General features: G+C 48.0%; 2 protein-coding genes across 7 annotated transcripts in view; one reads left to right on the forward strand and one right to left on the reverse strand.

The window, feature by feature from the left end:
- Positions 1 to 5,865, reverse strand: part of SH3GLB2 (SH3 domain containing GRB2 like, endophilin B2) — a 40,398-nt gene extending 34,533 nt beyond the window's left edge. For all 5 annotated transcript variants that reach the window (XM_030535934.1, XM_030535933.1, XM_030535932.1 and 2 more), the window contains exon 1: positions 5,712 to 5,865. In XM_030535934.1, coding sequence (XP_030391794.1) covers positions 5,712 to 5,774 — 63 coding nt within the window. In that variant the 5' untranslated portion in view covers positions 5,775 to 5,865. The remainder of the gene's footprint in view (positions 1 to 5,711) is intronic.
- A 503-nt stretch (positions 5,866 to 6,368) lies between these two features.
- MIGA2 (mitoguardin 2) overlaps positions 6,369 to 13,157 on the forward strand; it is a 32,123-nt gene continuing 25,334 nt past the window's right edge. Inside the window, exons 1-3 of one of the 2 annotated variants that reach the window (XM_030535631.1) lie at positions 6,369 to 6,436; positions 9,679 to 9,922; positions 11,891 to 12,101. In XM_030535631.1, the coding sequence (XP_030391491.1) occupies positions 9,827 to 9,922; positions 11,891 to 12,101 (307 nt within the window). In that variant the 5' untranslated portion in view covers positions 6,369 to 6,436; positions 9,679 to 9,826. Of the gene's footprint in view, positions 6,437 to 6,596; positions 7,155 to 9,678; positions 9,923 to 11,890; positions 12,102 to 13,157 lie in introns of those variants that run through there. The other variant, XM_030535632.1, reaches the window with a different exon arrangement.

Here is a 13,157-nt window from a genome sequence, read left to right on the forward strand (position 1 = left end):
CTTTTACCTATTACATAACCAACACAGCTTATTGGTCTGCACTCCAACAAAGCAAGATCACACCTGTGGGGCTTAGTCCAGAAAAACTCCCTTCCTGCAGAGCTATCTAGTCAAGCTAATGGGGGGGGGAGGGCAGGCAGTGACCTATGGAACTCCCTCACAGCAAAGGAAAGCAGCTGTCACAGACAGCTCTTGAGCCATTCAAGAAAGGAACCCCATTGCTAGCAGCTGTCTTCACCTGAAAGCCTTCCACTAGTCATCTTCAGCCTCCTACTCCAGGAGAAGGTCAGCAGGGCAGGTCACTCTCCCTAGCTGCCATGCTGAAACTCAGATCTTTTCCCTGCCTCCTGCTCTGTCTTTCTAAAGGGCAATAGTATAACAGTCAAATTAGGGCCACTGAACATTGCCTTATAGAAGGAAGAGACTCACCCAAGATGTGATGGAAAACAAGATGCCAAGGAGGGGACTAATGGTCACGTAAAATTTATTTTCTGCCAAGATGCTGCACAACCTCAGCACTGCTGTAGCCACCTCTGCTGGAATCTGAAGCCATGGGCCCCCAACTACTGCATCAGCACTGGGAAATTTACAAGTCTTCCTTGCCTCAGAGCACAAGGGGAACAACTTCCCCTATGAGCAGGGGTCAATGGAGTTCAGGGACATGTTGTAGCAGACTAAGTTTAGTGGAAGTTCATCACAACCCTGGTTGAGCTCAGCTGATTTTGTCTATGTTAGGAGGCCAGACTATTTCCACAAGACTCAATACACAAGTTGAAGGGGCATTGTTTGACACAGGTTCAGATAGGAATTGTTCTCACATTATGGACACAATCAAGGGTTAGCCACCCTTACAGTGGAATGTTAATAAGTTCTTTTCACACATTCTCATAGGAGATGGAGATTCTATGGGAACAGGAGTTAAAACTCTGCTGTCTGACTAGACATTCAGGCTATGTCTACATCTAAAATTTTGCAGCGCTGGTTGTTACAGCTGTATTAGTACAGCTGTATAGGGCCAGCGCTGCAGAGTGGCCACACTTACAGCAACCAGCGCTGCAAGTGGTGTTAGATGTGGCCACACTGCAGCGCTGTTGGGCGGCTTCAAGGGGGGTTCCGGGACGAGAGAGCAAACCGGGAAAGGAAACCAGCTTCGCCGTGGTTTGCTCTCTCGGTCCCGGAGCCACCCAGCAAACCGCAGGGAAGGAGACCTGCTTGCTCGGGGTTCCGGGACCGAGAGAGCAAACCGGGAACGCCACGGTTTGCTCTCTCGGTCCCGGAGCCAGCCAGCAAACCGCAGGGAAGGAGACCTGCTTGCTCGGGGTTCCGGGACCGAGAGAGCAAACCGGGAACGCCGCGGTTTGCTCTCTCGGTCCCGGAGCCACCCAGCAAACCGCAGGGAAGGAGACCTGCTTGCTCGGGGTTCCGGGACCGAGAGAGCAAACCGCGGCGAAGCTGGTTTCCTTTCCCGGTTTGCTCTCTCGGTCCCGGAACCCCGAGCAAGCAGGTCTCCTTCCCTGCGGTTTGCTGGGTGGCTCCGGGACCGAGAGAGCAAACCGGGAAAGGAAACCAGCTTGATTACCAGAGGCTTCCTCCTTCCACGGAGGTCAAGAAAAGCGCTGGTAACTGTCTACATTGGATTACCAGCGCTGGATCCTCTACACCCGAGACAAAACGGGAGTAAGGCCAGCGCTGCAAACAGGGAGTTGCAGCGCTGGTGGTGCCCTGCAGATGTGTACACCTTCAAAGTTGCAGCGCTGTAACTCCCTCACCAGCGCTGCAACTTTCTGATGTAGACAAGCCCTCACTCTCCGACAGACAGCCTGTAACATGAGTGATAGCTGAGTGCATAATGGCTAATCCATTTACTTCTCAGCCACTGCACTGCCAGAAACATCATTAAGTGCCTTGAGCAGCAGGAAGCAACACCGGGTGCTTTATAAAACTGAGTTCTAGTCTAGCCAACTCAGAGTCCCTTCCCCGAGAAGTTTGCTGTGCTGAAGAAGGCAGCTGCAGACCTGCTCTCCCTCCCACTTCCTCAACCACAACAAAACAGCAGACATCCAGAAAAATAAAATCACATGCTACCTCCTCCAGCAACCATTTACCCCTTTGTGGGTGTATATATCCGCCTGTCTGGCACCATGATGCAGAAGTCTATGCTGTGACTAGCTTTTTCATCCAAATACCAGGACTCTACCAGGACACAACCCAAAGGGGGACTAATCTCACTGGTACATTTCAGGGGGAGGGTTTTTCCATCATCACTATTCAACTCACCCTATCTTCTCCCACCTCCCAAAAACCCACAAAGTCAGTCCCCTGGTACCAATTGCCCTATGCTGTTTGTTTCTTTTAATTATGCCTGTAATGAATGATGTGAATATTCATATGCAAGATATTAAGTGGGTGTAGTAGCCAAGAGAAGCTATTTATAAACTTCCCTCTCTGCACTAAAATCACTGATGGAAAGAGCTGCTGATCCCTAGGCTGGTTCCTTCCTACACCTTGTACAAGTCTTTGATAAATGACCTTTAGAAGGCCTTCCAAATCTAAACATGCCATATCTTTGCAGCATTTCTCCTTTCCTTTTGTTACTACAATCATTTGCATGATAACAGGATTGTTAAACTTGCCATCTGCTCCTTATTCTGTACCTGAATTAACTATTTCTCTTCTCACTGCATCGGACTCATTGCCGTAATAGGCATGTTTATAATAGACTAGCTTCTTGAAAAGCCTGCATTCTTCTGTTGACCTGAGGAGATTGAGCTTACAAAGAGCTCTTCATCTCTTTCACCAACATAAGTTGTCCAATAAAATATCACTTCACCAACCTTGACTTGTAACCTGGGTCCAACTACACCACCACTGCAGGCAGTCTCCTGTTGAAACAGGCAAGTACACAACATACCTACCTTCCCCCCACCCAAGCTAAAAGATAAAGCCCAGGTCCTACATCAGAACTGTCTTAAGTTTCAGTTCCTCTTAAGCCAGCTTAAGACAGAACAAAGTTCCACAGACCCGTTCTTGAAGGTTATAGCTAGCACATGGGAAGCAACAAACTTCAAGTAACTGAGCTGAAGCTAGTCAAGAAGAATGTAGTTTTACCACCTACTACATTGACTGGGACTACACAACTGGCTACCCTTATACGAGCAGATTTTGTTCAAGGATCACTCTGGAAACATGCCAGGAAGCAAATACTAAACCTAGTTTGCCAAAGCTGGGCCATGTTTCAGTTAGTTAACCCAGCATTTAGTGCTCACTCAAATCAAGGAGGATCACTGCACACCACAGCCCTTCTACAGCTGTAGGAAGGGAAGCCGGACATAGTTTGCGTTCCCAGCAGGGTACTTGCAGGCATCTGCTATTTGACCTCTTGTTAGATCATCTCTCATGCATCATGACAGATCTAGTGTGACTCCAAAAGCAGGGATCACAGCTCTACTTCCCCCAGCCTTGCTTTGCTTTAGAACTGACTCCAAGAACCTGGGGCAAAACCCAGCCATTTTACCACATGTATGGGCACAGTTAAGACTGTCATTGCAGAGCTAAAGCTTCTCCTTAAGAACGATGATCTAACCAATATTGCACTACAGCACCTCGAACTACTGTTAGTCCTCCTCCTCCCTGCCACTCCTCCTCTCTTGCTCTGCTACCCCTTTTCAAGCCACCTCTATATAAAATGTGAGGTCTCTGGGATAAAGTCTTTATGAAGTGCCTTGCACATTTCCAGGTACTGCTTGGACAATAGGACTTTGGCTTACTAAATTGTCAAATAAGGCAGCAGTCCGCTGCCCCCTGCTACCAAAAGGGATGTAGTTTACTTAAGTCCTTCTTTCTCAACACTCCCAGTTTGTTCACCACCATTCGAGACACTGTCCAAAGCTTGGTATTTCTGAATAAGGTATATGTAAGGGAGTGGAGTTATAATTCAGATACAGAATACAAGCAAACCACAGAGAAACTGTTAACACCAGCTTCATCACTGATCATAACCCCCATTTTACAGTCTCTTCATTACATTGTTCGTCACTTACTTCTCCTTTCTATAGGACCTGCCATGCAAGACTCTCCAGATGTTTTTACAAGCATTACAGGGCTTTTGGTGCATCTGCACCGATGTTGAGTTGTGAGTAACCCCGTTTCCAGAATGGGGCACAGAGGTAAAAGAACAGTTTGAAAAATAGCAACAAAGTGATGAGTGGACTAACTTAGCAAGAAGTACCAAGCAAGCAATTCTCTGGTAGAGAAAGGAATAAGAACTCAAATCTCATCCATATGCTCTAGCATTAACCAATTTCCTGTCCACTGATCTGAGACCCACCATCATACAAAGGAGGTGGTCAGCTTTTAGGAGTTTTGTTCAAGCAGCTCTTACTCTGGGGCAGGGAAAATTCTTCTTGCCTGTTAGAAGCAGACACCACAGTCCAACCATCACTCACATGCAGGGGCTCAAGGCAGCTTTACAATAGAACAGTCACTAGAAATGCTAATCTGAAGTTACCCTCCCTATTTCTCATTATAATCCTAGCCCTATTTTGCTGGCAAGCAAGGGAAGTAAGAGAGGGACCCTCTTCAGGGGTAGAAGAGGGTTTGTCTAGTTCACACTTGACCTAGAAGGGTGTGGACTGGAATGCTAGTGCCTACCACATAGGTAGCTTCCCCCACAAGTGTTCTCAGTTATTCCAACACTCCCATTGACAAAAGGGCAGGGTAACTTCCCTTTCATCTAAGACATTTTGGTGGTGCATCAATGTTATATATGCTAGTGGGTGGTGGAGGCTAACAGGAAAAGTCTCCCCTACAAAAACCCTAATCATAATCCCGGATACCTACTAAAATGATGGCAGTGCAGTCTTCCCCCAGAGCCACAGGAATAAAGGACAATGTTCATAGTCCAGATGCTTAAACAGGAGGATCTTGGGTTTGTGTCTCCCCTACTTCACTCCACTCCTACCCCAGCATTTCTAGTTATGGGTCTTGCTAAGAGCAGGGTCATTCTACATGCCAGGCATGGGGAATGAGAAGCCCATCGTCATCTCTCCACATACTCCCAGGTTAGGCTGCAGAGGCAGGACCGAGTAGCGTAATGGGCTCATGTCTCTCAGGAGCAGAATCCCCTGGGGCACAAGGGTAAGGAGAGAACCTACTTGAGACACAAACAGGTCCCTGGCTGCAAAGCGCAGCCAGCACTGCAGCCATAACCCAGAGACAGAGCCGAGCCCCCCATCGCTCCACCTTCTGGCCGGGTGACTCCCCCAAAAGGCTCATCCTCACACTCGCCCTCTTTGGCAGCCAGCTCCACGCGCAACACGGGTTCAAGCCAGAGGCCGGGCTGCTGTAACCCGATGCAAGGCAGCTGGTTTCAGGGGACTACACCGCACGGGGGGGGCGCATCTCTCCACCCCCAGCCTGGAGGAGTCCCCGCTTGGAGGGGGTGAGGCCTGAGGCGATACAGAGCAGCAGGGGCTCCCCCCGCCTTCACACCCTCACTGACCAGCCAGGCGCCCCAGACTGCAGACGCCTCTTTCCCACGAGGAGGGGACCCGCCGCCAGCCTGCGGTGACGGACCCCGAAGGGGGGCGAAACACCCAAGGCGCCGCCAGAGTGTTTTGCGGGGGGGAAGCCCTGAGACGGCCTCTCCTAGGGACCCGCCGGGAGGAGCGGGAGCAGCCGCCGGAGGGCCCCCCCGCCCGCGCGCCGCGCACCTGCACGGCCCGGCTGAAGAAAACCCCCGCGTCCGAGGCCAGTTTCTTCATGTTGAAATCCATCCCCGCGCGCGCCGCCGGAGCCCGGCTGCCAGCCTCTCCGCCGCCCAGCTACAGCACCTCAGCGCGCAGGCGAGACTAGCGCGAAGCCGAGTCGGCCCTCGCCGCCCCCGCCCCTTTATAGGGCCCATCGGCGCCCTCTGGCATCCTCCCGGCTGCCTCTTAAAGGGGAACGCACCCGGCAGCCTCCCCCTGCGGGGCGGCCTCGCTGTTGTCCTGTCTGCCATGGCAGCTTCGTGCAGGCCCAGGCCTTGGCGCATGGATGCAGCGCCGGAGTCCTACAGGGCGGCTGTGTGGGCCCTGAGCTCTGGGGTAAACAAGGAACCTCAGGTCCCCGAGGGTGCCGCTAGCTGACGCTGCCGCTTTAAGAGAAGCTCCGCCCCTTTCCTTCTCAGCCTGCCAATCACAGTCAATCAACACTGACATGTATGCCTTCCTCCCCTCCCACGGGGAAGACTGCTCTTTGCTCTTCAACCGCACTCTTAGTTGTCACCACCTCCTGGCCAGGAGAGCCAGCTGATTGGTCCGCCCAGGGGCAGCCCGCTGTTCTATTGGCTGGCAGCGGGCGGCCTCCCACGCGTTCCGCCCTCTGGTGGCAGTCAGGTTAGGCTGCGGCGCGCAGGGGAAGGAGACGCTGCCCTTCCGAAGCCATGGGAAGTGCCTGGGTGAGAACGGCTCAGCCAGGGCTGCGGGCTCCCCCTGCTGGGGGTGGTAGTGCCGGGGGATGCGGACTCTTCCATTCGCGCGGGGGAGGAGGGGAGGGGGTTATTATCTCTTTGCTGTAGCGGGGACTCGATGGGGCCAGGGGCAATAGGGACCAGCTGGGTGAGCAGCCCCGGGCTGGGTTCGCGCAGCCCCCCAGCACCTCTCGGCCCCCCGGTACAGCTGCCGCGACCTGGGTTTATGCCCCCCCGCCGCATGGGGCTAGCTGTGCTGGGGGGGTAATGCAGCCGGCGTGCCTGGGGGCTGGCCAGCGTGGGGTGCGCCCTGGGGTTGATTATGGAGCAGCCACAGAGATGGCTGCCTGGTACCGGTTTCGGTGGGGGTTGGGCCGCTGCAGAAGTGATGGGAAGGCAAGGTTTAGATTTTGGGGGAGTTGGGTGCCTTGATAAGGCAGGGAGGTGGGCATGCTGATTCTGGGGCTAGAAGGAAGTGGCCAGAAAGGCAGCTTCCTAGCACTGGGGTTTTACTTTCGAGCAGTATCTGTGCAACATTGCAAGCTGGGAGGGGGCAGCAGCAGGATTAGGTTCCCATAGTGGGGTTCATAACGGAGTAGTGAGGGAGATGCCCCCCCTTCTAGAGTTTATGAGAGTTTGTGCTGGGGAAGTATCTAGGTAATGGCTTATGAGAGAGTAGCCAAGGAGGTTACTGAACCATGCTCAGGTTTGTATTAGAGCACCTCAGACAATATCAGAATGGGTTTCTGGGGTACATTATCTAACTGTATCCTTGAAAATATTTTGCTTTGCATCCATTTTAAATTTATGCTTTATAAATAATTGAACTTGGCATGCCACAATAATCAAAATGAGGAATTCAATCACCTTACATTATTACAATAGTAACAAATCAAACCCTAAAACAAAGTAATTTCAAAATACCTGACCCTTTAAAATCCTCAGTTTTCTCAAAAGGCATATTCATTGCCTTACGCTTACAGCCCAGGAGGAATGGAGAGGGTATACTGCATTCTTTGTTAACTTATGACATTCCAGTAGAGTTCTGGACAAAAGAAAATACATAACTGTCCTATACATTGTTGCTTTTGCTTTCTCTGCTGATATAATTGAAGCAATATGTGTTGCTATTGCCTGTGTTACCAGCCTCCAGAGTTGAGTATTAGAAATTTTTTAAAGTTTGAAAATAGTAAGAGAGTTTTTGGCTGTTGGTCTCATGACATGCTGTTGCCCCTTAGGCAGTTGTTACAATTGTGATCCAGTTATTATTTTTCATTGCTGCTGTCAGTATTTTTGTTGTTCTTTTCTATCTAATTCTGCCATTTGAAGGTCACATTGTGCTGTTCCAAACAGATTTTCCTTTTACAGTCCGAGTAACACCACTGCACTTTGGCTTGTGCTGTCTGAGGCAATGCAGAGAAGGCAATCCACGCTTTGATAACTTGCAGGCTGGATTGCTGTAATCCATCACTCCGTGGATTAGCAGATGCATGTACTGAAGTCCTGCATGTATTCAAATTCTCAAGTTGTTTTCTCGATCTATATATTGTCTAAAATTTTTATTTAATACAAAATTGTTCTGTTGCCATGGAAAAAATATCTATCTGTTTGGACCTGTGTATTCTAGACCCTTCCTACTTCTCACTTTCATCTGCATTTAAAAGCTATACTTATGCATAACTTAGCTTCCAGTCTGATCAGCTGCATCCTGGAGGCTCGAAGATCTTATGTCTAGGTCATTGAACTTGGTTACTATGGGCTACGAATTGTTTTACTGAACTGGTTTAAAACATGGCAAGTTTGGCTTGTCAGTGAGATGGGGGCCAAACAATGGAATAACCAGATTTAAAGAACATGCTTTAGTCAAGGTACAGACCAAGGCTATAATATTTAACACGTTTTGGTTATACATGCTGGCTGAACAATGCTTGTTCAAAGCTAGTTTGTCCACAACTGTATTTAAGCATAGCCTAAATGTGGCAGTGATTGAACTGGCGGGTGGTTGGGCCCTGTTGATGTGGCCAAAAAGTGTTACAATTATGTTCTATTAAAAATAAACAAACCTGTTGTAGCTTAGTTCTGTGCCTGAGCTAAAGCAATTTTGTTTCAGTCTGGTTGTAATGTGACTTGGCTGCTGTGCACATTGGCCAGCAAAACTGTATTTAAACCAATTGACCCTGAACTACTATTGTAGTAAGATGAGGCCCTGAAACAAAAACTCTTGTGTCAGAGGCCCACTCTGAGGCTTGAAGCCTGAACCAAAATACTTCCAGGCATTGCTAAGCAAAAGCTGGGCTGTGAGCCAGAGGCAGTCCCCACTCACAGAAGTTGGCAAGAAGAGGGTTGCCAGAAGCAGGTGCATCCACACAAGTGCTCATTAGAGGAACTTGTGCCAAGATGGCATCAGAACACTCCACAGAGATAACGAGGAACAGGCAGGTGCATTTTAAAGACAAATCAAAAGGACAACATGACAGATAGATTTGTTTGAACCAACATGTAACCGGAGAAGCAGCACCCTAATGAGTAAAGGGGCTGCATCTCAGTAAGTCAGGAGGGATGAGTAAACTCTTCTGCACCTGTATAAGAATAGGTCTGGAAGTGCACATCGTCGTCCAGCCTAGGGGGCTGTGGAGTGTCCTGCCACTGACTGAGCCGTGTCCATTGCCGGGGGCACATATTCGTAGTATGTCCTGTAGAATCTATAGGAAACTATTACTGTGCTTCGTTTGACAATAAACCTGGCCAGGTGCCGTCGTACCTTACTAGAGTCTGTGATCTTTGGGGGTTCTGTCGATGTCTGCGGTGTCGGCTATCTGCGCAGAGCTGGGGCGGCACACAGAGGGAACACACGCAGCCAACTTATCGTCATCGAACAAGAGCAGAGCATCACACTGGTAGCTACTGACAACTATAAAAGCCATTCGGCTGACATACTTCCTTATCCCTCGTAGATTGGGCCATTGATCTAGTCTAAAAATCTTTGGGGTTGCAAGCTCCAGAGCTACTTAGGTTGGGAATTCTCTTCCTTGTTTCGTTTGAGAGGCAGACATTACTGTTTGTAAGAATAAGCTTAATATCTCTTTTCTGTGGTTTATCCCATTATAGTTGTCTTGCTATTTTAAATGGATTGTAATGTGCCTTCAGATGCATTGTACAAAAATTTCTTTATCAGAGGAGATTGTACTGTTCTTGCTACTATTTACCATATTTTTTCCTGTTCCTTGCAGAGAGAAAATTCACAGTTGGAGACCAATTCTGGAATCCCAAGGCACATTTTGAAACAAAGTTGGATTTCTTTGTGAACTCTCTGAGCAGTTCCCATAAGCGTCCTTCCCACACGCTGACTCCTGTGGGAATTCTGAGCCTCATTCAGACATGGCCTTTCAGAGAACGGAGGGAATGTCCATCATCCAGGCCTTGGCAATGACAGTGGCAGAAATCCCTGTGTTTCTTTATACGACATTTGGGCAGGTAAAAAAAAAAAAAGACACAGCTGGATTTTCTGCAGAGTTATTTGGAGTTTTCTTTTACAGGGCTGTCTGCAGCAGTTGTTTTGGAGGGTGCTGAAGAGAAATAACAGGGTGATGCTGGGGCAAGAGAAAGGGAGGAATTAACGGTTGCTATGGGGTGATTGCACTTGTTTGAGGGACTGTGGAAGGAATCGGGAATAGAGGCTTTTTACAAGAGGTCAGGTGTCATCTGGGGAGGTTTGGGGAGCATCCTCCAGATGAGAGAGAAGGAGAGTCACTTGCTGGGGAAGCTTTGATGGTGGGTTTGGCAGTGGGGAGGGAGGGAGGGTGTTGAGAGGGAGGCTGGTCCAGTGGCTAAGGCCATAATCTAGGACTTGAGAGATCTGAGTTCAATTCCCTATTCTACCACAAACTTCCTGCATAACCCTAGACAAGTCATTCAGCCTCTCTGTGTCTCAGTTTGTCATCTGTAAAATGGGGATAATAGCACTTCCCTATCTCACAAGAGTGTTGTGAGGATAAGTGCATTAAAGATTGTGAGGCGCTCAGCTACTGCAGTGATGGGGGCCACATAAGTATCGAACAGAGAGGGGAATTTAGCTGTGAAGTAGGGAAGGGTTGCAGGCAAGTATGGTTAGATGCTGAGGAAAAGAATGGGCACTGTACAGAAAAACTGCTCTGTAGAGAACATTTGGTGTATACTGCTCTGTGTTCCAAGAGACAGAGTTTTTGTGGAAACAACATATCATGTTAATTTGTTGGGCTAATCATAATTTTACTGAATTTTCAAAATTTTACCATGTTTTGGCCAAGTAGAAATTGAAATTTTAGTCCCAAGTGTCACAACTAGTTTTATAAACATCTGAAAAAATGGGGATTATAATTATGGAGGTGACACTGTCGTAACTCCAAAATTGCTAATGCTGCGTCCTATTCACCCCACTTTTCTCTGTATCAAGCAGAACCTTTGGGTCATCTTTCATTTAGAGACACTCAGGTATAGTTTTTGTTTTTGTTAAACATGATTATCATAAATGGAAAAATATACTAATGCAATAGTAGGGATAAGACTAACTGCCCCCAAATCAGGAAATTCAGAGTTGAGGTTAATAACAGTAACTGTCTCGCATATAAGTATTACAGTAAGTGCTTTCCTAATAATAAATGTACTGCTATTTTGCATTTATTTAAGATCTTATTGTGAAGACTTCCATTGACTACATTGGGCTTTAGATCAGGCCCTAAATGGCCCAAACCTAACTCACCTCCCAGCTGCCTAGGGCTTCCTGGACATGCCATCTACCACCTCTCAGTCCTCAGAACAGTGTCTCTGGTACCACTGCCTGGAAAATGATGGAATTCATTCAGAACACTGTAGTGGGACGTGTATATCATCCCCTCCACTCCCCATCCCTCTTTAGGTGGATGTAAAACAATTTGTAGCATTTGTAGTGTAACTTATATGTGCTGGGGTGAAATCCAGTCCCCAGTGAAGTCAATGGGAGTTTTTGTTATAGACTTCAGTGGGGCCAGGATTTCACTTCTGGTTGTTAGTCTGGACCTACAATCTTTTGAGCAGGATCGCTGAGGCAAACTCCTTTTCTTGTGAAAAGTGCCATGGGATCTTTAATGTCCACATAGAGAAGGCAGCCCCTGAGGTTTCAAGCTCTCATCTAAAATGATTATACAGAGAGAACTGCATGGAAATCATACAGGACTCTAATTCTATCTGCAGTCTGTCAGATAAGATATTCTGTCCTTCACATCTTGTCCTGAACAGTTTAGCATTGCTCGGCACTATTGAACAGTTGCTGTGTTCTACCCCATGGACATCTACATTTCACTTGTGGGTAAATCAGTGCCAGTAAAACACCTTTTGGTCCTAGCTGTCCTGGATTAAAATTGCTATACAAATGGGTGGTGCAGGTGGTGTTACATTGTTGCTCTCTTATATCTCTTGTGTTTAAAGTCTGTCTTCTCTCAGCTGAGACTCTCGCCAGGCCTGAGGAAGGTGCTGTTTGCTACAGCTCTTGGGACAGTTGCCTTAGCTCTTACCGCGCACCAGCTGAAGCGGCGTCGACGTCGAAAGAGACAGATCACCCCAGAAAAGTGTGGCATTAAGCCTGGAGGAGTCCCTGCCCTCTCTTTACCAACCAAGAAGGTCCCTTCAGTGAAAAAAGGTTGGTATTGCAACAGCAGATGCTGGGGGCGGAATGCAACGTAATGTTAAAGGAACCTTTGTGTAAGCAATATTGGCTGGGAGGAGAAAAATATAGGACAGAAGCCCAGGTAGTTCCAAGCAGATGGGTAGATCAGGTTGCTAAAGTAATTCAAAACACTATACAGAGGCAGAATGAGACTGGGAGGCAAAACTAATCAGACAGTAGCCTAATAGGAGCCATAATGCAGAATAGATAGCAGAATGGGCAAAATCATTACCCTAGAGCACAAGTGATTGAAAAGTGTCTGCAGGGCTTTACAGTGAGTTTTGCTGTTACCATCAACTTTAACACAAAAGGAGACTATCGACCACACTGTGTAATACTTTCACTTGATGTGTGTGGCTATGTGCATGCGGTGACCCACAGCTCACATCTTGGTGACCATGATTGGCTCCATTTGATGCCTATTAGGTGTGGCGGTAGGTTTCTGACGAATTGCTAATGTCATCTGCCCAAAGCATGGGCACTGGCGGCGCTGCCCTGAAATCACCGTTAGCAGTCCTTGGAAGCAGTAAAGGAGGCGGTGTAGTCTGCAGGAGTGAGGACAGAACTGGGAGTCAGGAGGTTGTGTTTTAAACCCAGCTTTCCCACTAACTCACTGTGTGACTTGGGCAAGTCACTTACTGTTCTCTTGGTTCCCCATCTGTAAAATGGGTTTAACAATTACCCAGCTACTCCAGGGGGTGTTGTGAGGATTAATTATTGTCTGTACAGCACTGTGAAATTATGAAACTATAAAAACACTAATTATGAGGTCAAGCAAGTTTACTGGCTGTATACTGGCAAGTTTTCTGCTGTGTTTGCACTAACGATACTTATTTTAGCACTGTACGTGGCAGGAGAGAAGTGAGACACTGATGCATAATATTTCTCCAATAACACTTTTCACTTGCGTACATCCTTTCATCCAGAGAGGTGAATAAGTATTCATAGTTCCATATTCGATGGGGAAACTGAGTCAGAGGTTAAGTGCCTTGCTCAAGGCGACAAAGCAAGTTAGGAGGGAATAGAACC

This window comes from Gopherus evgoodei, chromosome 16, assembly GCF_007399415.2.
Source record: "Gopherus evgoodei ecotype Sinaloan lineage chromosome 16, rGopEvg1_v1.p, whole genome shotgun sequence".
Taxonomy (NCBI): domain Eukaryota; kingdom Metazoa; phylum Chordata; order Testudines; family Testudinidae; genus Gopherus; species Gopherus evgoodei.